The sequence below is a fragment of the Epinephelus lanceolatus genome, chromosome 12 (assembly GCF_041903045.1).
Source record: "Epinephelus lanceolatus isolate andai-2023 chromosome 12, ASM4190304v1, whole genome shotgun sequence".
NCBI lineage: Eukaryota > Metazoa > Chordata > Actinopteri > Perciformes > Serranidae > Epinephelus > Epinephelus lanceolatus.
Window position 1 is genome coordinate 7,138,096 of NC_135745.1, and position 23,968 is coordinate 7,162,063.

The following is a 23,968-nucleotide window of genomic DNA, read 5'->3' on the forward strand; positions in this document are numbered from 1 at the left end:
ATGACTTAAATTTCTACCAAAGTCATTTTCTGGTAAGATATCTTTACCTTTACTCAAGTGTGACCTTAAGGTACTTCACCCACCACTGCTCACCTCTATAATTAAAACACCCATTCACTCAATCAATTGAGTTTCTTTAGGCCACAGAAACACCTGGCTGGACCTTTTGACACTCTCTCCCCCTCTAGATGGAGCACATTCTGCCATTCAGCATCTTTGGATCCAGCTTGTCAAGGTGGACACAAACTGATGTGTCGATTACTCACAAAATAAAAGCGCTTGCCGAAGAGGTTTTTGCTACAGTTTTGTTTTTCTTTTTTTTCTTTTTTTTTTTTACCAAACGCCGCTGAAGTTTGTTAATGTAGTTAATGTGATGACACGTGGATGTCTGAATAAGTTGTGTTAGTTTTGTCTTCCCCATTATTTTGTTTTTACACGTGATAAAATCTGCGCTTTTATTTTGTGGGGAAATGTACGTCCGGGTTTGTTGTGTCTAACTCGTGCTCGCTTGACTCAGGAGCTCTTTGTATCACTGGTCCGCGAGGCGCCTCGGCACCGAGCACACGCGCTGCAGCACCAGCGACGGAGGAGCATTAAGACACAGTCCCGACTAGGGACACCCGGGGTCCTACACTGTCCCCTTTCCGAAGCGCACACCGCCACTGGATACACACAACGTAAAAAGGAGGGAAAACGACGCATTTTTAAGTGCTCCATTACCGTTTGCTTTCAACGTCAGGTATTTAAGAAGTGCGTTTACGAGGAAGTTTGCTACTCACAGCGGCAGTTACTGGAGCATGAAAGCCGGTGTGTAGAGGAGAGCATCAGTCTAAACTTCACTGACTTCATAAGCTTGCTTTAGACTTTTGAATGGTTCTGAGTTTTTTGTACCACCTGCAGTTATTTTCCAAAAGACGCTTGTTTTATTGGACCGTGTTTTCCTCTGTTCCTCAGGGACTCGACAAAAACCTTCCAACTTTGTAAAAAACATTACGCTTGTCTGAGTGGTTTCAGACATTCACAGCGACAAGAGAAGAAAGAAAGACGAAGGGAAGGACAGAGGGAGAAGTGGATGTATTTCCAGCCATGGATGTAACAGTTTACCCGCCTCCTCCTCAGCCCCTGGCCGCATCAGACCACACCAGGCTGGGGCAACTCTCCTACCCTGACCCGGCCTTTGGGACCAACAAGGTAAGAAAGGAAAGAGGGAAACTGCATACTTGTATTTCCCATTGTCTGGAGATGAAAGACACCATTGTGCGATGCTACAGTGATTACCTTAGCCATCGCTTCTCTCCATTTATCCATCTGTCTTGCCCTGCCAATTAAGTGGTAATTAATTGCTTTATTAGGCTCAAGTTATTAAGGCAGACATTGAAGGTAACTACATTCTAGTGTTGCTCATTTATTGTGTTCACATCCATTCACTCACTAGGTGATACACTGGCTGTAATTTTACTCCCAGTTTGTAGTCAGTGATGTAATGACACCATTAATTAAAACTGCACCACTGGTAATTGAAAGGTAATTAAGTTTAAATATGCACAGCAGTACAAGTACACCAGAGGAGTTGTGGTTAGAATGATTACATGGCAAGTCATAGTTAGAGGAGCATGCCTTGTTATCTTTTGGTATGCTTAAAATAGTTAATATTCTCTGGAGTTCACAACAGTGCCTCTTGTTTCTGTATTGTGATACATCAGTTAATTGGTGTCTGGGAAGCTCTGTTGTCTTTCTCCCTTTAGAGCAAGGTCAAAGGTCAGGGTCAGAGTCACAACTGAAAGCTGGAGCTGCTAGGGATCCAGTGTCTTACTGTAAGACTCCTCTTTAGCAGGATGAATGAATCCTCTGGTCTCAAAATTGTATCTATCTATCCATCTGAATATCTATCTATGTCTGTGTGCAAAGTGATTTTCTTCCAGAGTCTGGGTACTTTAAGACACACAGAAGACGTAGTGGGACCATGCTCATTGACAGTGATGAATTGCTTAATTATTTAACTATGTGCAACTGATGAGTGCAGCTATTAGAGTAAATGACAGATTATTAACTACTCTTCAATCTTAGCACAATAAAATGGAACACATTCTTTTTGTCTTTTGGTTGGAAAAGGCAATTAAAGCATTTTCCCACTAATTAATGCAGAAAAATACATTCCTATTATCAGTACAAAACAATGTTAAAATGTCATTTTTAAAATCGCTTTAATGGACTAGTTTTACTTGTCAGACTGTGGCAAGCTGCAGTTGTTCCTTATACAGAGTCCTCTGTCTTAATTTAATTTTTAATTTATATTTCAGCAAGCTTTGTTGGTATGACAAGCAAATGTATTTGTGTTGCTTAAGAATATAAAGGAAAATAATCCAAATACTCACCTCAGACACACAGCAGAACATGTATTCATACAAAAGGAAGGCATGTAATATCCAGGTAAGAAGCTTTGCTGACTACAATTCATGCTCATAGTTTATCACTTACTTATTTTTGCACTGTGAGACCAAAATTGAGCCAATTGTTATTACTATTCACTGCTGGCCCAGGGGTTATTAACATTTACGGTACTTGGGGGACCACTTTCTTCTCTTTTACTGGCTGCTTTTAAAATATAATCTATTTCTGTTATGGACTTGGTGGATTGAGTGATGTCAGAATATACACTGTCATCACTGAGTGGCTGGTGTACAATTTAATGATTTATTTGATTATTCACAGGCCGGTTGTCTGATCCTGCCCTGCCTGCTCACATTTATTAACTGTTCCCTCACAGCGTCACTGACAGGCTGCCTTTCCTCTGTTAAACCCTGCAGCAACAATAGCGTGATGTTGTGGTTACAAGAACTTTGCTTTAAGCAGAAATACTGCGCTCAGACTCTCTGCTAGTGAGCACCCGTCTAAGTGCCACTGCTGTGCTAACTTTGGTTAATTATTAAGTACTAATTTTAAGCAACATTTGGGCATGTAGTGTGTTTTGAGTTTGCTGTTAATGTATGCTATTTGTTACATGCGCAATGATCACTAAATTCTATAATCCAATTTCCAAAGAAAATGGAGACACTACCTACAACTTGTATGAAGATTGTGGAGAGACAGCTCCAAAGTGATCTCAGAAAACAAAAATTAAATCTGTGAGAAAACATTTAACTGTCCAGTTGTAATATGTAATTGCTGGTGTTATTCTGAAGATAGAAACGATTGATGAAGTATTGTGACCATTATTATGTGGTAGATACTCTATACATTTACTATGTAGAAGGGTTGGGCCATACGGAGGAAATCAAATATCACAGTATTTTTTTTATCTCAATATCAATATTGCACGATATTGTAGTGCTGACTGTTGCTACTTTGACAAAATATTTACACAATTCGATTTTTGATAAATAATCATCAGTAATGTGGATATAATGACTGAGTGGCTAAATGCAAATAATAGAGCAGCAAGAACAGTCTGGTTAGTTCAGAAAATTACCTCTCTTTACTGTAATGTAGCTTTTACAACCAGGAAAAGACAACACAATATCACAATATCCAAAATCTAAGACCATATCTAGTCTCATATCATGATTTTGATATAATATTGATACTGCCCAGCCCTACTATGTAGTTTGTAATTGAGGCACAGCATTTTATTCATGCTGGTTTTCTAGCTGACTGTGACCTCTGACCTCAATATGTGCTGATTGGACTTGAATGGAATATCACATCAGTGTCTTTATGAGCTATTTACTGTGTTTTATTTAACACTCTGCATTTTCCGTCACGTTTAATGACTGCACTCACTGTGCTGTATGCCAACCTGCTGCTTTTCAGCTCAGAATCTAACATAATATGCAAAAAAGCTCTGCACACAGAATCATCCAGTGTTGCTTTGTGTTGTTGTCAGTGAGCATATTTGTTTCAGAAAGAGGGAGGGAGAGATAGAAGATAGAGGCTGGGGATGTAGAGAGAGAGGGAGAGAGAGCTGTGTGGTGTGGTGTGGTTGGGGGTAGGGACTGAAGAGAGAGGGAGAGAGAGAGAGAGAGAGAGAGAGAGAGAGAGTAAGAGAGAGAGAGAGAGAGAGAGAGAGAAGAGGGTTGTTGGGGGTAGGGATGTTGCAGATGAGAGAGAGAGAGAGAGAGAGAGAGAAAGAGAGAAGTGGGGGTGGGGCCACTAAGGTTTGTACTATATTTCTCTCTCTGTGTCTTTTGATTCACGGCTGTGTCGGCCTGATAGAAGAGATCATATTACTGTGTGGGGGAACAGAACAGAGAGAGAAAGTGAGAGAGGGTATGTAAAAGAGGGAGAGAGAAAGGCATAGCAGAGTAAAGAGGGAGAGAGACAGGAAGTAGGAGAGGAAAGAAGGAAGCACAGAAGAAACAAAATGAGAGAAAAAACAAAGAAGAGGAAGAGAGCAGAGAGAGGTTGAGTTAAAAAGAATGAGAGAGGCAGTGGCTGTGTGTGTGTAAGAAAGAGAGAGAGGTGGGTCCTACAGATGTGTGCATTTAAAGACATAATACCAGTGGTGGTCTACATTTTCCATTTCAAATAAATAGAGAAAATTCTCTTCACAGTTACCTCTGAAAAGGTATTATTTCACAATATAGTGTGCCCTTAACCAGGAACTATGATAAGTAGTTGATACATAAGATATACATTAGTTTAGCTTTGCTGTGCTCTTCCCCCAATCACTCAAAAATAGATTGCATTGCTATAATACCTTGTATTTCAGGTTTCTAGTATTTCACTGCATCTGGAGGAGCCTTTAAGAAATGAGATAGACTGTTTTCATTTTTCATCTGTACTTGTATGTAAACAGAAGATGTAAATCTGTTCTTTATCTCGTTGAAATGGACTCTATAATGATTTGTGAGACAACTGATTGTGTTGTAAAACAGATTGTATTAGGTGAAAATAGTGGGTAAACTGTGACTTATAGCTGTTGATGAACAAAAGCATCATTAAAAACCATTATAACCAGAAATAACTTGATAGTCTGAAAAAAAAAATAATTTAGTTCTCGTTTTCCTCAGCAGCATCTTTTACATTCCCTGTACCAGTCTTATAGGAACTGCATTAAGGCTAGTTCACATTACACGATTTTCACCCCGCAAAATGCATCACGGAGACTATCGTAATCTTTTGAGTGTTCATACCTGGCGACGTGTGTTTCTGTCATGGGGAGTCTCCCCAACTGCGTTATGACCTGTGTGCACACCACAAGATTTCTCCACCGAGCCCTCGCAGACAGAGCCCCAGATAATGCAGTGACGTCACTAAACTACGTTTTTTAACTTGGAGACGACACATCGTAAAGGCATGGATATTCTTTCCAGTGTTGAATCAGATCTGCCTCCATGGCCTGGGTCCAAACACAATGCGCTCCCCATGATCCTGTGGATGCCGCCATTGTTGTTGTTGTTGCTTGCCGGCTTGTCGGTGTTGCCAGATCTTGGGAGAGAAACAAGCAACCAGGGCTACAAGCAACCAGGGCGACGGATATATATAGAGAAAGGCGACGTTTAGAGAGCAAGCCCAAATAAGCAACTCCACTTAAGAAACAAGCCCAAAAAACCCCAACCCGCAACTGCCACTATTTGTAAGCGACTTTACAAAAATACAAGCCCAAAGTCGGGGCTAATAAGCAGACCTGGCAACCCTTCGGCTTGTCCTCCTCACATTTCTTCCATCCTCCGGTGTGCTGATGTGGGACATATCCTGCCTCTCATTGGCTGATGCTCTTTGTCAGTCGTATCAGACTTCTCCAGTTTTCTAGCATGCCAGATATCCAGTCCCAGTCACAGGCGAGGGGGTGACTTGCTCGTAGGCTTGTTCACACATGAGGACTCGTCGTGGCAGACTACCTGCCGACTCACCTCCAACCCAAGGTGGCTCTCAAGATCCTCTGCAATCGCGGTGAAAATTTGTAATGTACTGTACTGACACCTATGAACCTAATTATGAATTAAATTGACCCTGTCTCACAAAAATGAAATTCATATATAGATTTATATAAATAACATCCGCATGTGCATGATTAAACCTTTCTATAGTTATGAGCCTCCCAGACCAGATCCAAGCTGTGTACCGCCTCCGATATGCTCTACCATTCAAATGACTTAAGTTATTTGAATTTCGTGACAGATACAGTGATAGTTGATCCTAGGTGGGGTTGGGCGATATTGATATTCCCCCACTAAAGATATTGCTTTCAGAAAAAACTACAATTTCCGAAATTATCATTTAAAAACAAATGCTGAAGACAGACCCACATAGATGTAAATATCTGTGGGCTGGACACGTATATGTTGCAATACACATAGACCCACACTGTATAGGCAATAAGTTCTATTTTACAAAAGGGAATGCTGAGATTGATAAATCAGACCAATCAGCTGGTGAGGTAATTTTTACTCAATAACAAGATTAACTGCCCTCGCCATCGTTTACCGTCACATTTATATTCAGTGACGGAAGGTTAATTGCTTACCATTGTCGGAGTTTTGGTCTGGCTGCTCTTTGTGGACAGAGTCAGTGTCGCCCTTGCATATTCCGTTGGATGGTTATTTTTAAAATGGGAGATTTGTGGTGTTTCCATTTTTAGTCCCAATTTGTTTATTGCACAGCTTACAAATCACTTAGTTATGTTATCTGGCTCTTCTTTCTTGTTTGGTTTAAAACCAAAGAATTGCCAGAGTGGGGTATTTGCATTCTTTTTGCTAACAAGAACGGACATCTTTTCGGCTGAAGTTAGGATTTCATGGGTAATCACGTACAGCAAAGGAAGTGTGCTAGTATGCTGTTTCTTTTGAGATGCAAAGTTATAACAATGCGGTGAAGCATAGAGAAGGCAAGAGAAAAAGAGAAAAAGATTGACAGCACAAAATTCATAACAGGCATTACATAATTGAATATCTTTGTGTTATTGTGGACATGTTACGACCATTATCGTGGCCAACCAATGTCGTTTGAAACGCAGGGCTCGGCTATGAAACGATCTCGGGGATCGAGATAAAATTCATGTCGATAACAATGATAAACTTTGGACATTTGAACTTGATATGAAATGATCTGTCACGTGACAACAGCCTTTCTGCTGACAGACAACAATGCTCATTATCCATAAATACAACAAAAGGGAGACAGTAATTATCAATTTATCAAACACAAGTTGACCAAGCAGAAAACAAACTTGCAGAAATTCTGCCTGCTGTAACTTACTGCCTCCTTTTAATCCACACCCGGTTTGTTTTACACAGCCACAGAGGTTACTGTACTAACATGCTGAAAGTGAACTCTCATTATCCTCTCTCACTGACAAAAACACAAACAACACGTCAGTTGTAAAGTGGTTTGGATATCTCAAAAGTGCAGAAGCATGGTTGGCAAAATATGGGGATAGTTGGTGCAAATCAAGACAAGAAACCCAACAAATCGAGAGTTATTGATGCAACTAGGGTTCTATGAATTCTGGATGACCGCCAGTTTCAGTTTTCAAAGGTACCATCCCATTTACCACACCATTATTTCAATATGTTACAAGACAAGCTAACTTTTATTGTTTTGTGTTTTTTTGTTTAGTTTTGTTCAGACGGATAGCATATTAGCAAAGTTAAATGTTTACATTCAGATGCCATTCAACATATTCTTTTAAACCATGCCATGTTTGCACATTGTTTGTTATTCTATTTTGTATGTTAAATAAACTATATTCTTAAGTTTACTGTTCAAACTGGCAGCATGATCAAATTAGATACCGTGATAAATATTGATATCGATGAATATGGAAAAAACAAGTGTGAAAATATTTTTTTGCCATATTGTCCAGCCCTGGTTGAACAATAATCTCATCATATTGCTAAGGCCGAGTGTGGGGGTCTACCAGTCCAACTGAACAAGAGAGCATTTTAGTGAAACCAAAGAGGAAGGTCTGTCTGGAAAACTCAGTGAAAAACAGTAGTCATAGCTGAGTCATAGTCTAAAGATGGTGGTAAACATGGTGACAATTATTTCAGGCGACCACATGCTGTATTAAATGAAAATATTATCACTGTTCTATAATCACTGTATCTATCTGTTCTATTGAAGCAGTTGGTGATTCAAAACGTGTAAGGTATATTCAGTTCTATAAATTTTTCTGTTTTGGCCTAATGAATCACTCACTGATCTTTTATGTGTGCAATTTTAAAATGTTTTACTTTATACTTTGTATTATTACAGGATTTGAGTATTATAAACTCTTCGCTGACATTTGATAGATTGTGCTAAATAACAAATAGCGGTGCATATTTTTTTTGTGTGTGTTGTATTTTTCCTTACTTGGTGGCTCTTACCTTTTCTTTTACTAACATTGTTAACAAAGCAATTTACCATAAAGAAGGTTTCAGACTCAGTGTCGCTGCTGAGATGCACGTGCACAGTTTAGTCACATGGAGGGCTGGTTGGATGAACAGAAGTGAGTGGGCCACACTAAGCTCTGATTGGATGACAGTGCTCGTAATGAGTCTCCACAGATGTGAATAGGAGCAATTCATTTGATACAAAAGTTTATTGATTGTAACATTGCAATATCATGGGGTGACTTCAGCATCTGTGTGAAATTACACAAGTATTTGTGGTGAAACAGTTTAAAAAGATAACTATTGAATTACAGCTTGTGAAGGAAAGAACAAGAGAGTGAGACGAAAAGAGATGGGATGAATCAGTGGTAGAGTAGAGGAAGGGAAGGGTGCAAGAGGGACTGAGGGAGAGAGGGCCTAATGTAAACATGATGATTGTGAAAGCTGGGTGAGGTATTTCTAAAGCAAATAGAGAGGAAGAGAGAACAGGGAGGAACAAAGTAGGTTTTAGTAAAGAACAGGAGAATATAGATTGAAGGAGAGCAGCAAAAAGCAGTCAGGGGACAGGATGAGATTTTAAAAAAATGTAGAGAAGCACTGAAGGGATACAAATAAAACAGAGTAATTTCAAATAGAGGACACAGTGAGAAAGTGACCAAGAGCAGGAAGAACTGTAACACTGGTTGAAGGTCTAACTGTTCACCACTCAAACTTGGTAGAATGGTTACGATAGTCATGAATTGTTTTCAAATCATGCAAATGACTGTATTAATTCATCAGTTTGGCTTTTAATCTACACTCAGATATGTGCGTGGCTCTGGTCTCATCATCATCTCAAATAATACTCATAACTGAAAAGATGCTGGTTTCTGCTGTGTCAGTGAAGATCCACTGAACACAGTGTGACACAAGTTGGGTGCTGTTCATTTTCTGTGGGACGGGAGTAACTTACCTCTCAAAGTTTGTGGTATGAATTAATTAATTAATATTATGGACTGGATATTGACCTCTAAGTTCTCATGATTACAACAGCCTTCAATGCTGTTTGTGAATATGACTGAGATTAAATGGGATGCTGGAAGTTTTTGGGGATGAAATCATGATTTTTTTAAATAAAAATATTTATTTAAAAAAAATTGAAAAGCACTAAAAACCCATATAAAGATTTGTCCTGTGTAGTGATATATTTTGAAAAATATAAATCTGAGTCACTGGAACACATTTCATGGAAGTTATTGAAACAATTACCATTGCATTTTGTTAAAATATGTATGTAAAATAAATAAAATTAAATAAAATAAAATACACATTAATATTGAAAATAAGTTTCCTACAACCAATTAAGTATATTTTTTAATTACGATTTTCACTAAAATCAACAAGTCAGCAGGAATGTATTAAAAATACATAATTTTTGTGTTATTTATTGTAATACATTGATAATCCCTCAGTCAGTCCCCAGCAGTTGAACATAAAAGCCTGACAGTGGGCTAATTGTCCTCCTACAGCAAACATTGGGTCAAACTGAGTGAGAGGGTGCTGCTGGGTTCAGGATGAATGTCCAACTTTAAACTAACTTCGCCTCAGTGCGGTGGCCACAGCTGGCTTGATTGCAGAGTTTACATGGTGCTGCTGTTAAGATGCGTTGCTCTATCTCATCTGTATGTGTGCACTATAAGTGTCCTATTTTTGCTCAGCAAAACTTCATGTTCTTCCCTGCGTGAGAACATGGATGTGCGGTGTGCACAGATTATGGTGAAAGAGCATGTGAAAAGTTTCAGTTACATGAATCCTAGAGTCGATGCTTGAGTTGGAAAGTTATGTGCACTGGTGCATGTAGTTTTGAGCCATATTTGGATGAGAGGGTGAAACAGGGGAGGGTAGCATTGCTATGCCTGTTCTGATTGGCAGGCTGCAATGGTAGTGACTTGTCAGTCACAAGGTAGCTGCGACTTCACCTTAGCACTGTGGGGGTACATACTCATAATAATCCTGAACGCAGAAAATATGAAGAAAATAAGAAAATCCAGGCAGAGGGCAAAGTTTCTGCGGAAAAATACACCACCACACACTGAGAGTGGGTCATAAGTGAGTCTATACATTTTTTTTTATTTTTTTTTTTTTAGGAAAATCTTGCATAATGTATTTTTAAAAACACTTACACCAAAACCTGAAGAAGAAAAGGCACAAATCGGTGCATAAAAATTCAGCAGAATGCAGGAAATGTAGTGTTTGATGCTCAAAGTTTTCTAGCCTGTGTCCCCCCAGTGTTAAAATGAAACCTATGTCCTTGCTTCACATGCAACATTTACTAAAAGAGGTTCTATTGAAGTTTCTGCCCATTTCTTTGTCCTTTGTGCTGCTGCGCTACAACTCATTTGGAAACACTCCTGAAACACTGCTGCTGTTTATATAGCATTTCATAAACCCTGCCTCGCTCCCTGAGTCAACCTGTAAGCTCTGATTCTAAATCACCTTGGGTGACAATTTATTATGATCACACTTGGGGCTTAGTGTTTACCTGCGGGGTAACCTCAGTGTTCATGTAACAATAAATCTGCTCCACACTGTCAGTTGGCTGACAGAACATACTGTATATTACCATCACTGGCAAGTTTCCATGGTATAAACAGGATCTTCCACTCTACAACAAACCCTCACAGCAATACTGCCATTTTTAAAGAACAGTTTTTGTCAGTCAGGATTACAAAAATTAATTGGAATGGATTTGTCAGTATATGTAAAATGGCCTGTCATGTATTTAACATAACGCTCTCAGCTCGTCTGCTTGAATTTTTCTTGTGATGTATCACCAGGAAATGTAAATCTTTTATCCTATCTTATCTTAAATTATCTTATTTTATTCTTTGGCCCCTTCCCCGGTATCACATACTCCCATTGTCCCCTCCTACAGTTTTCTAACCAGCCACAGTGTCGGCATCTCATCTAATTATCTATCAGAACACAACCAGTCAATCTGTCTGTCCGTCTGTCCATGTTGGCTGCTATTCCTGCTACTGAACACCTCGCCAGACCCCCCTCCCTTCCCCTTCAGCCTGCTGATGATTGGGTGACTTTCAGCACTGTTGCTTGTGTTTCGGTGTCTGAAAGCGTTTCAGTTAGTTGAATCATGGGGACGGAGCGATGAGGGACTCCTGGTTGGTGGAGGGCTGCCAAATGGAACAGATGGGCAGAGATCGAGCGCTGCCAGAAGAGACTAATTATTAGGATTTCGTTTCCAAAACAAACATATTGCAATCAAATCACATACTGCAATCATTGCTGCATTGTTCTGTGTGTGTGTGTGTGTCTGTGTCTGTGTCTGTGTGTCTGTGTGTGTACAGTATTAGTGACAATAACTTGGATCAATTAACTTGTGGTGGAAGAAATTGGATCAGTTCCTGAGGAATTATTCAGGAGTTTTTGCGGCCCTCAGCTTTTGTTCACAATCATACAATGATAACTGTGGTGGTGTAGTGCTAATTGCTGTGGATAGAATAAAATAAACAAGTCACATTTGAGATGTGGAAACTCATGTCTGTTTTGACTGTTTCCTTGTGTTATTATAAACTTAACCTAAACAAAGCTGTCTGCTAATCTGTGATTTATCTGCTACTTCTTATTAATTTTTATATGCTTGTACAGGTGTAAGTCGGATTTAGCAAACCTGTTTCACAACCTCGCCGTCAATGCTTGTCTTAACTTGAATGCCACCTGTTTGTGAGTAGGTGAAATTTTGTGGTATATGATCAATATCATAAATTACACCCGCAAATTACTGTATAATCCTACATGTTTTGCTCTGTTTGTGGGCAGGTTTCATTTACAGAAATGTTATTTGAGTAAAAAGAACTTTGCGCTGCAGAGTTTCAAGTCCTGCTGTCAGGAATCAGCAGTTAAAAGGATTCGTTTAGATGTGTCAGCAGTTGTATTACGTAGTGATGTCAGGATACTGTAATTTCTAATTTACACAAATGAATGCTATTTTGTAGGGATGCACCAATTTATCGGCTGAACATTGGTATCGGACGATATTCGCCTTGTACACTGCTATCAGCCTATCAGCAAATGACATTCACTGAGGGCAGTGGCAAATGTTTTCCTGTTGTGTCACGTCAATTTTGTGCAGATTAAAAAGCAGGGCTCCGAACTAATAGCCACAAACTCAAATCAATAAACAGGTACAAGAAGAGTACAATGATTGTTTGGTACATGGGTTCTGTGATCTTACTGTTGTTTGAAGAGATGGCTAGTAGCAGGCGGCGTCTTGTTGCCCCGGGAACAATAGAAAACGTGGTTGTGACAAACAGAGATCTTCCTGTTGGGGACGAAAGGACACAGCAAACTCATTATCGTCATGTCAGGTGACACAGCCTGTTGTTTCCATGATAACGTTACAACGAACAATGTTTCTGTGCTTAAACTGGCAGGCAGTGAGCTAGTTAACATTAGCTGTTAGCAGCCGGTGTCCGCAATTAACAGCTCACAGAGGTTGCATTGAGTTACATTATGATGCGTTCAAGCTCTGTTTGGTAAAAATTGGTATTAGGTATGGCTGGGTTAAAATAATTGTTTCATCCAACTCTAATGGTTCTTCATTTGAATGAACCAATATCGATTTATAACATCTAAGATCGATCTTTGAAAGTATGCCTTTTCCGTCAGATGGGTGAAGCTTTAACCCCGTTAGTCTTGCTGGTACTGAGCAGGCCTAACTGTTTAGCTTAGTTTTACCAGAGGCAGTGTTACCTGCAGGCAGTGATTTATCCAACAGCAGAGGGAGGAGGAGTGAGGACAGGAGGAAGGACTGATGCTGACTGATGTCTGTATTCATTCTTTCTAAATGTCACTCAGTTGCCTGTTTAATGTCAGGAACATGATGTATTTTGTTGACACTTTAGATGTGTTCCCATTGAGATTTTGTCAAGTACTTGTTGCTGCTCTAGAAACAACATTTAGTTATATTTGAAATCCAAATCCTGTTCTGAATGTTGTCTTTTTTAAAACAATACCTTGTACATTTACAGCATTAGCTCTCTATGAATCTCTTTCACATTCAAGCTAAATTGGTATTGTAAGTGAAACATCCCTAATCGAATCGATATTGCATGGAATTATATCAGAAATCCAGCACCTAGCATCCAATCCGTGACCTTGTGAATCGAATCGATTCGGGAAATCAGTGTCAATACCCAGCCTTAGCACAAGGCGAAGGTAAACTCTAATGTTCTCATGATGTGTTCAAGTAATCTTGTGAAATGTGATTTTTGGTGAGAAATTGAATTAATACAGCAGTTTGATGAAGGAATTTGTTGATGTTTTCATGGAAATATCCGACAGATATTAAAGAGGGAATTATGATATATAATACATAGTAAATAGGCTTTTGAATCAGTTATTTTTTTCTTTAAGGATGTTTTTCATGTGAAAGTTTAAATTAAACGTTGCTCCATAAATTTGTATGATTGAATTTGTGTTCTTTTAAAGGTAGTTAAAATGTAGTTATTTTTTATAGTGTAGATTTCTTTGTTTCCCTGGCAAAAAGAAAAAGTGGAAAAGAAATACAAAAAAACTAAATAAACAACATAAAGACAGTGGTGTTGGTTATCAGCCAAATTGTTATTTTCAAGTATTGGTATCAGCCAAGAATTTGAACATTGGTGTTTCCCTACCATTTTCATTACCAAGGGGAAAACGAACCAAAATGCTGATCTCGAGGCTTCAAAACGGGAGTCCACAAACAAATGTGTGACATCACTGTAGCTAATGTCCATTGTTTTTACAGTCTATGGATTGGACGACTGCATGAGGCATTTCACTCGCCTGAACACAGAGTTTATTTGCCCCAGGTAGGCGTTAATGTCAAGCTCTAAATGGTGAAGTAAATCAGTCAAAAGACATCAACGCAGTGCTTTGTCTGAAACAACTTCATAAGAAAGTAGAGCAAATCTTCATTATTCACTGGTGGATAGAAAAATATTTGAGAAACTCCAAAATGAGTTTAGTACCTAGAGATTAATTCAGATGTTCTAATTTAATCAAGGATAGTTCACAAATGATGAAATTAAAATCCTGTCTGTCTTTAGTGAAAGTATTCTTACACACTTGTAAGAAATAACCACAAAAGTGATCCTCTGTGCTCACACAATCTAGACTAACAGTCAGGGTGAATATAGTTTAGCCAATAAAACTTGGTTTATATTGCTGTCATGGTGACAGTGATAAGACAGATAAACAATTGCTGAGCTGAACTGCCACAGCTGTGTGCATCTCCCTTCTCTCTCTCTCTCTCAGACACACAAACACACAGTCACCATTAGTCTTCCACTCTCTTTCTCCGTCTATCGCTCACTGTAAAGACTTGATTTATGTCCCCTGATGCAGTTTAGAGTCAACTGAAATCCATTCAGTCCAGTCCAGCCAAATAGTTTCACACGCCACCCAAACCCATGGGTGATAAAAATGGTCGCCAGCAATTTGACTGTCTTTTTGACACATTTACACAAAGATAGCCTCACATCCCCGAGGAGACGTCATGTTTCCGTCTATGGTACTGACTTTATTTGAAGAGCAAGTCAAACACATCACTGCAAACATTTTGCTGTCATGGTTATAGACCACAGGAATTTTATTACAGCACATTACCCATTTAACATCTGTAATCATTCTATATGCTATTTTAGTTATAGTTCAATCAGATTTATAATTTTATGCTTAAAAAATCTTTCTTTTCAGCAGTGAGGTCAGATATTTTCTCTTTAACAGCAGAATTACTACTTTATATAAACATTTATGATCGCCTTTTGTATTATTACTTTTAAAATCCCGAATGAATATTTCCAATTTTAACAGAATATTAGCTGAGGGTCACAAGGTGTAACATCGCACTCATCCAATTTACTTGTTACTCCCTACCTAACTCCACGTCACTCTCTCCCCCTCTTTACAGCCTTCTCCATCTCCTCATCTTATCCTTTACATTTCATTTCTCCCAACTTCTCCTTCTCTCACTTCCTTGGGCTGCTCCCTTTTTCCTCGATACACTGTATTTCTCTCTTTTCCTTTGTCCTTGTCTGTCATCCTAATAGTCTCTCTCTCCCCCTTTCTCCCCCCTTCCTCCGACCCTGACCCACTTAGCTGGCTGCTTGTTATTCAAACCATTGCTTTACCCACACAAACACACACACACACACACACACGCACAGGAGCAGCAGAGATGAGAGAGTGAGAGACAGAGGCATGAAGAGGAGAGAGAGAGAGAGAGAGAGAGAGAGGGTGTAATTTGGTTTGACTACAAACCTTGCTATTCTTTATACTTCTCTCACTGTAAGGTTTGCAACACACTCACGACACATACTGTAAAAGTGCTTATTTGAGAGGCAGCTCGGTTTTTCCTTTAACTTTTATATTCATTATTGATAAATCTGCCAGTTATTTTCTCGAATTAATTATTTCATCATTTAGTCTGTGAAATGTTAAAAACATGTTTGAAAAAATGGCATTTACAATTTATCCGGGCCCACGGCGATGTCTTCAGTTTGCTTGTTTTTTCCAACTAATGGTCCGAAACCTAAAAATATTGAATTAACTGTCATTTATGACAAAGAAAAACAGCAAACTATCACATTTGAGAAGCTGACAAGAGAGAACGTTTGGCAGTTTTTCTTGGAAATGACTGGTGCGATTCATTTTTTGCCAATCAACTAGTCGATTAATTGAACCATTGCAGCTTTGTTAATCATATCTTAAAACATAGATACTTTGTTTTTCTCTCCTTTGGGGCTTTTACCGGTACATGTAAAGTGAAAGACTAAAACACCCAAAACAACACCTTTTTGAGGAAAAGCCCCAGCGTAATGATGAGAGGGTTTTTCCTGACTTAGAAGGAGGTGGCGGTGCTGCCTCAGCTGTGACCCACTGAACCCTGATTTATTTTTAAAATGGAAAACTAATTTACACGTATACTCTGCCTCAGCACCGGCTGTGACTTACATGATCTTATATCTCTATGATGGAAAATATGACAGCAGTGTTTTTGGGGTGTTAAAGCATGTTTCAGTCAACAGGGTGGTAAAACAGCACCTCATCTGTTAAACAAATTCCACCCAAGGAAGATCACAGGATGTGAAACAGACATGCATCATACTAGAGCCCAGCTAACACACCAGCCAGCACATTACACAAGTCAGAATTGTGGGAGAAAAGCTAGTAACTACTCAGGGTAGGAATCATCTGAGGCTTCACGACACAATATTATCATGAAACTTTGGACACCATACAATATTATTGCTTTTTCAAACATTTTGTGACATGCTGAGTATTGTTTTTTTCATATAAGATAACGTTTTATGGAGAGGGTTTCTCACTTAAAGTGAAAGTTCAGGTTTTTGGATAGTTGTGTTTTTGAAGTTGTGTGAAACACTGACCATCTGTAGCTCTGATATGACGGTGTCACTACTCTCAACGAGCCTCCTGCTCTGAGAAATCGCCCGTAGCTTACCGGAGAAAAAGTAGTTCTGAAGATGTACGGGGGACACGTAACCAAAAGGTTTTAAGCTACAAAAAAGTATGCATGTGTTTTGTTAAGACTATTTCAATAATTTTAAAGCATCCCCGCAAGACAGCAAGGCAACAGAAATCAATAAGACAGTTCATCACCACGCCGTGCAGGTGCGCAGGATAGCAACGGCTAATGAAAACTTTAACGGCTGTTTCCAACAGAGAACCAGTAGGCTATTATTAGTGAGGAAAAAGATGTACTAGCCCTATATATACCTACTACTAGTAGGTATATATAGGGCTAGTACATCTTTTTCCAGTAGGCTATTATTAGTGAGGAAAAAGATGTACTAGCCCTATATATACCTAGGTATATATAGGGCTAGGGCTATTAGTGAGGAAAAAGATGTACTAGCCCTATATATACCTAGGTATATATAGGGCTAGTACATCTTTTTCCTCACTAATAATACCACTAGGTATTAGGTCACTATATATACCTAGGTATATATAGGGCTAGTACATCTTTTTCCTCACTAATAATAGCCTACCTAGGTATATATAGGGCTAGTACATCTTTTTCCTCACTAATAATAGCCTACTGGTTCTCTGTTGGAAACAGCCGTTAAAGTTTTCATTAGCCGTTGCTATCCTGCGCACCTGCACGGCGTGGTGATGAACTGTCTTATTGATTTCTGTTGCCTTGCTGTCTTGCGGGCCTGCACGGCGGAGTGATACTGGCCAGAAAATAGTGAAAATGTTTTAAAATTATTGAAATAGTCTAACAAAACACATGCATACTTTTTTGTAGCTTAAAACCTTTTGGTTACGTGTCCCCCGTGCATCTTCAGAACTACTTTTTCTCCGGTAAGCTACGGGCGATTTCTCAGAGCAGGAGGCTTGTTGAGAGTAGTGACACCGTCACATTAGAGCTACAGATGGTCAGCGTTTCACACAACTTCATGTCAAAAAACCTGAACTATCACTTTAAGTCATTTTTATTGCAGCAAAATATAGTGGACTGATTTTGTCATGCTAGTAGGCCACCAAAAATGTATTTTGTATCTGCAGTATTAATAATTTCTGTAATAACAAAAATAAATACTTACTGGATCAATATAACTTTGCCACAGTCCCCCGCTTCTCTTTAAACGTGCTTTCCATATGTAACACTACTATGTGTTGTGATAGTCTGTACTTGTGTGTGTTATATTGTATGAATAGTACAGATAGTGCTGGCTTTTTTAAAAATTCATATCAAAATCTTTGACTGTGAGGTACAAAATACTAAAAAATGGAATGAAAATTAGATAAAAAGTAATCTGTACTGTTAGCATTTAGGTGAAAAATACATTTTGAAAATACGTACAACACTCCAGACACATAGTTGAACCATTTTTTGTGTTCTACTTATTTCAACACTGGGGCTGGATCCAAGAGCTTTGTGGCAAAAAAAAACCCTTTGTCACTGTGTGCTGTAAACTGGGGCTTGGATTGTTTGTTTGTCAGCAGGATTATAGAAAAACTAGCAACCTGATTTTCATGAAACTTGGTGGAAGTAAGTAAGGCCAAGGAAGAACAAGAACCCATTCAAGATAAGTTTGGTTTTAATTAGTTATTTATTGCTATGAAAAGGAGGTCTGACATCACGGTTGACAGTTATATGTGTCAGTTGGTGTGCTTGTGATCATGGTGCTGCTTGCACTGGTCAGACAGGTGTACAGGCAGGAACTAGAGACATTGCTACTGCACAGACTCCAAATGACATCACCAGTGCCAGCGGCTGTATCCAGGATATTCTGGCTTCATTTTTTTTACAGTTAGGGTAAAGGGAAACATGTTGTCCATCTTTATATAGTTTATAATGGTGACATAAAATCTTAGCAAAAGTCTTTTTAAATGGATTTGGCTTATTCTTAAAAATCTAACGTGGTAAATGAAACCAGACATTTAATCATTTTCTGTATGGAAAACCAGCTATGACTCACATAATCCACTACACAAACAAATCTGTGGTGTTTCCCTGAAATTTAGTCTGTTGCATGAACATCAACACTGATGCAGCTTAATGCCATCAAACCTTATAGTTGTTAACGAGAAAGCCAGCATGCATTTGCCATGATCTGCCCGTGCCCTCAACAAAACAAAACTCTAAATGTTTTGGATGAAATTGTGTCATTTCATCCCAACTGCATCACAACTGTTGAGTGTTGAGTGACCTGGCATACATGAAGCTTACGTCATTGTCAGCCACTCTGATCCCTTCATAGAACCTATCTCTCTGTCTGGCTGGCTGTCCGTCTCTCTGTCTGTTCCTCTCAGGACTGATGAAGAGTGTAATATGTTCCACTCTGCCTCTCACACTGAGCGCTTACTGAAAAGAAATCATCACTCTTTCTCCCTTATGGTTTTTTTCTCTGTCCTCTGTCCCTCTTATCTCTGCTCTTCTCTGATGGTACTTACTGTAGCCAGAGAGCTGTATTTGTCCTAGGGATAGCAGGAACACCTTAGCCACTTAGCTTACCATCTACAAATGACTCTATTTTGAAGCCTGATTCAGTTTAAGATGAGATTTGTCAGTGTACTTGGCAATATGTATCTGTGTCAAAGTAGTTCTAAAAAAGTTAGTGTGTATCCTTTTTTGTGATGTACAGTTATTGTTGATGCCAATGATAAAACCTTATAACTTGACTTGACCATCCAGTGACATTAAGCAGGTTAAGATGGTTTTGATAAGGGCAGGGGCAGGTGGTCACACTGGCTGTGCTCCATTAGGTTGTGCTGGTGTGAGGGGTGTTACCTGGCAGCAAGGGCAGGGAAACCTGCTTTGGATGGATGCATGCAACACATGAGGTAGCAGGTATTGTGTCTGAATCTATCTGATCTCCAAACAGCGCAAGCAGTGCGACAGGTATTATGTAGGACCGGCTCTGATAAGGTGTATTTCGTAAGCAAGTAGATTTCACACAGGCAACATGATAAACATGGTACATGTTAGGGGTATAAATAGCTAGTTTCATCATGATACAATATTATATCGATTCCTTGGACAATACAATATTTGCCAATATCACAGATTCTGCCAGGATACAATTTCAGTTTGATTCAACTTGGGTTGCGATGGATATGAGATTATATTAAATGCCCGTTTAACACAGTCTGTTGCAGAAGAAGCTGCCACCCCTTTTTCTTTTTGCTTTGGCCATAAAACATAAAAACAACTTATAAATTATGTAAATAATTGTAACTGCACATGAGGTAAGTCAGCCTTTCTGGAAGAAATCTTTTAATTTTAACCCAAACCATAATCTTTTTTACTAAAACTTAAGGGTACCTGCCTCAAAGCCCTGAAGGCAAACTTATCTTACCTCAGTAATAACTGTCAAGGTTCATAGACAAAACATTGTATAAATAAGCCTAGAGGCTAGCGGGGGTTTTTGCTACTCATAGCTTAACAAATAACGAAGTATTTATACTTTCTCACTCACCGTTAGTTTAAGTCACTGCATCTCCTGGCAGAACAGCACAGAGCAGGTCATGTTGCTGTGTTGCTGCCAGAAGTTAGCAGGTGAATAAACGGAGTAATTAACGTTATTCTCATCATCTTTTTCTTGGCTGCTTGCCATCTACCTGCCTCTATTTGACGGTTACACAGTGTCAGTAAAACGTATTTTAGCTAACTAATCAAGGCCACAGTAGACCAGCAACTCCTGTGTTCTGCAGAAAAATTACTGTTTTTTTCAATGGAGTCCGGTGGCTTTGAGATAACTGCTTCAGTTCCCTGTTGGAAAGGACTGTCCGACAGCAAGGTAAAGAGGTGAAAATATTCCAAATATAGTGTACACTAAAACTGATTATCATTTGTGTAAATTAGGGCTGCACGGTATATGCGGTAGATGGTAGAAATGATATAAATTTGGCCCACGGTAGAGATTTGCGCTCTACCGTCCTATCGTCGATGACGTCATCGCACCTACCTCAGTGGGAAAATGGCTGCGAGCACAGAGACAGCGGAGCAAGAGGAGCTGGTTCACATCCGTGATTTAGCGTAGCACGTGCAACATGTGTTGCTGGAGAACTTGTGAGTGAGTGAGTTAATGTCTTATGAACAGCCCCGGACTTCTCAGACTCTTTTAGCGACTTACCGCTCAGAGGGAACTCATTCAGTGTCTCCTCTGGCAGCAGCACAGCGTCTCTCCCTCTCCTCTCTCGCCGTGCGCACACGGGAGTTGGTTTTCGGCAAGAGAGTTTGTCATAAACCTTTGGTAATGTAAACCTATGTGACGCTAGGGGCTCCACAAAAAACTCCATATGTGAATGTGTGATAGTTGTGGTATCATAACAGCCTGTCACAGGTTACAGCGTGATGATTAGAGGAGAAATGGCAGAGCATAAAGGTCCAGGTGGAAAAAACACAACTCAGTCATTTAGGATTTTGCTAAAAGAAGGAAATTACCTTTTGATATAGATCCCTGGGGACATTTTGCACCATAGAGTACTGGGTTTTAATTTTGAGTTTTGAGATCTGCATTCTGCACAATAAAGGCTCTAAAAAATACATTATATCTTTGCTTTTGTTGTTGTTGATTTTTTTTTATCAATTTAGCTTTGCTAAGGGACTACAAAACCCATTCAGAAACACTTCTATTATAACTTTTACACTTAAATTTATACCGCGATATATACCGTTACCGTGAAGGGATTTGATTTATACCGTGATATAAATTTTAGGTCATACTGCCCAGCTCTAGTGTAAATAAACCTTAATTCTTAAAATTTCAGTCCCGGTTGACTTGATGACACCCATGGTTATGGTGGTTACAGCAAATGCAGTTTTATATTTCAAGTCCCACAAATCTTGGGGCAGCAAAAACACATTTTTTTATAAAAAAGTCAAACAGTAACTGGCATTTTTCCATCACACCATGATTTGATTTCATGCTGTACACTGCGAGTAGCAGCAGGCTGCAGTAATGTTGGTTACTCCTAATGTTAATGTTGGTTGGCCTGTTGAATGATGTAAAGGAAAGCAGTATCAGTAATTACAGCATGTACATTGGTAATGGCTGAAAAAAGACAGACCATAAATAGCATTAAAAACAGGGTTTGATTCCATAAAATTCTGAAGTGGCAGAGATAGTACAATACAGACACAATACATTTGGAATAAGCAATGAGAAACTATGAGAAAGATATGTGTCCCAGACGAGGCTCTGCTGTAAAAACATGTGGGTCAGTTCCGTGTTGGGAAACGGGTTTAAAGACACTTCTCACATTTTACTCACAGTCTTTTCATTTTTAATAGTTATTGTGTTCTTATTTTTTTCCCCCCATTTTTAGTTTTTCTAAAAGGCTTTGTGATAGTGTTACATTGAGCTTATTGTGTGTGTCTGTACATGCAAGCACCACAATACAACGTATGTGTGTGTCTGTGTGTGATCCATGTGGTGTATCAACTCGTCAAAGGTAAATTGAAGAAGCTAACTTGACAGTGAGGTCAGCATGTCTTTTCTTCTCTCCCTCTCCTCTGCATACAGACGAGACAGAGAGGTGAAAATCTCATCCTCTGCTCTCATCATTCCTGTTAGTTATTTTATAAAACAATGAAAATAACTGTAAAAATAACTCCTTAAAGCCACACTGTGTGTGTGTGTGTGTGTGTGTGTGTTTTATGTCTGTACAACACTGTTTTAGCTTTCTGTTGACTCTGTAAACCTACACCTAATTTGCATAATACCCAACAGCTGGTGAATGGATAGGGCAGTTACACCTGTCTGTCTGCCTATCCACCTGTGTTTGTAATTGTGTGTGTGTGTGTGTGTGTGTGTGTGTGTGCGCGTGTGTATGTAAGGCTGGGTATGTGTGTACATGACAGTGCTTTGCTTCTACCCACCTGTTCAAACGTTCTTGAATATGTTTGTTGTTATGTTTTGCTGGTGTGAGCTGTAGGGTTTAGCCAGTCATGGTTACTGCAGCTCATACTACAGCTTTCAGATTGAAGCTACCAATAGCAGTGCCAGTGTTCAGTACATTTAGTTTGACTATTGCTATAACTGTCAAGTCTACTCGAAAACTTTATTGTCCTCAGAGAGGCTGTAGTACAGCATATACACAGACACAAATCACAATAAAAGACATAAAACTAATACTGTGTCAGCCAGCGTCCTTGGTCAATAGAATAACATAGTAATTACTGAATGTCAATAATTTTGGTCATGATAAGTAAATGATTAATATTTATTAACTAAAAATACCAAATGTTTACTGGTTGCAGCTTAAAAAATTCAGGACTTGCCCTATCTGTTTTAAATAGAACATTTTTGGTTCTTTGACTATTTTGCCAACATCACTTTGGGCTCTTAATGAACTAATAGATGATAAATCAATTAAAAAAACAAATGGATGTATCTCTAATGAAAAGAACTGTTAGTTTTAGCCCTGAATTTGACTGTTTTTATGGTGACATGTTGCAATCGATCTTAGAAGTTACGAAAGTTACGAAAGTTTGAAAGAGTGTTAATATGAAAGCTCTAAAATTTCTGCACCTTACTGAAAATGTTCTTACACTGAGTTCATACGCACACTGTTAAGAGCTCTGTAATGTCAGCCCTCTGTGTTGTTGAAGATGACATTGGATGCACTTACTAAAGTAATTTTGCATATTGTATGTATGTTATTGTATTGTCAACACTATCTCCAGAATAAATGTTGGCATTGTACATTTCTGCAAACCGCAGATACGTATATGTAGGTTATTATGTATAGATTCGTTGAAACTTTACATTTCAACAACACCGTGGTTGACATGAGGTCAGGTTTAGGCAGGAAAACCTAAAAAGCCACTGGAAACGCAGTAATGACTCTTTGTTGTTTGTTGATCTCGAACAGCGGTCTGCAGTAGTGCTGATTGTGACCATCCCAAGGCACATCTTGGTAATAATGATGCTGTTTAACAGCATCTTAATATGCCACACCTGTCAGGTGGATTGATTATCTTTGAAAAGGAGAAGTGCTCATTGACACAGATTTTAACTCATTTATGACCAAAATGTGGAAAAAAAAGTCTTTGTGTGCATAAAAAAATGTCTTAGCTCTTTACCTTTAACCTGTGAAAAATGGGAGCAAAAATAAGTGTTGCTTTGACATTTTAGTTC

At 39.0% G+C, this 23,968-nt stretch overlaps 1 protein-coding gene across 4 annotated transcripts in view; it reads left to right on the forward strand.

Moving 5' to 3' along the window:
• The first annotated feature begins 530 nt into the window (after window positions 1–530).
• tox (thymocyte selection-associated high mobility group box) overlaps window positions 531–23,968 on the forward strand; it is a 72,459-nt gene continuing 49,021 nt past the window's right edge. For 2 of the 4 annotated variants that reach the window (XM_033651308.2, XM_033651310.2), the window contains exon 1: window positions 531–1,191. In XM_033651308.2, the coding sequence (XP_033507199.1) occupies window positions 1,087–1,191 (105 nt within the window). In that variant the 5' untranslated portion in view covers window positions 531–1,086. The remainder of the gene's footprint in view (window positions 1,192–23,968) is intronic. The other 2 variants (XM_033651309.2, XM_078172913.1) reach the window with 2 other exon arrangements.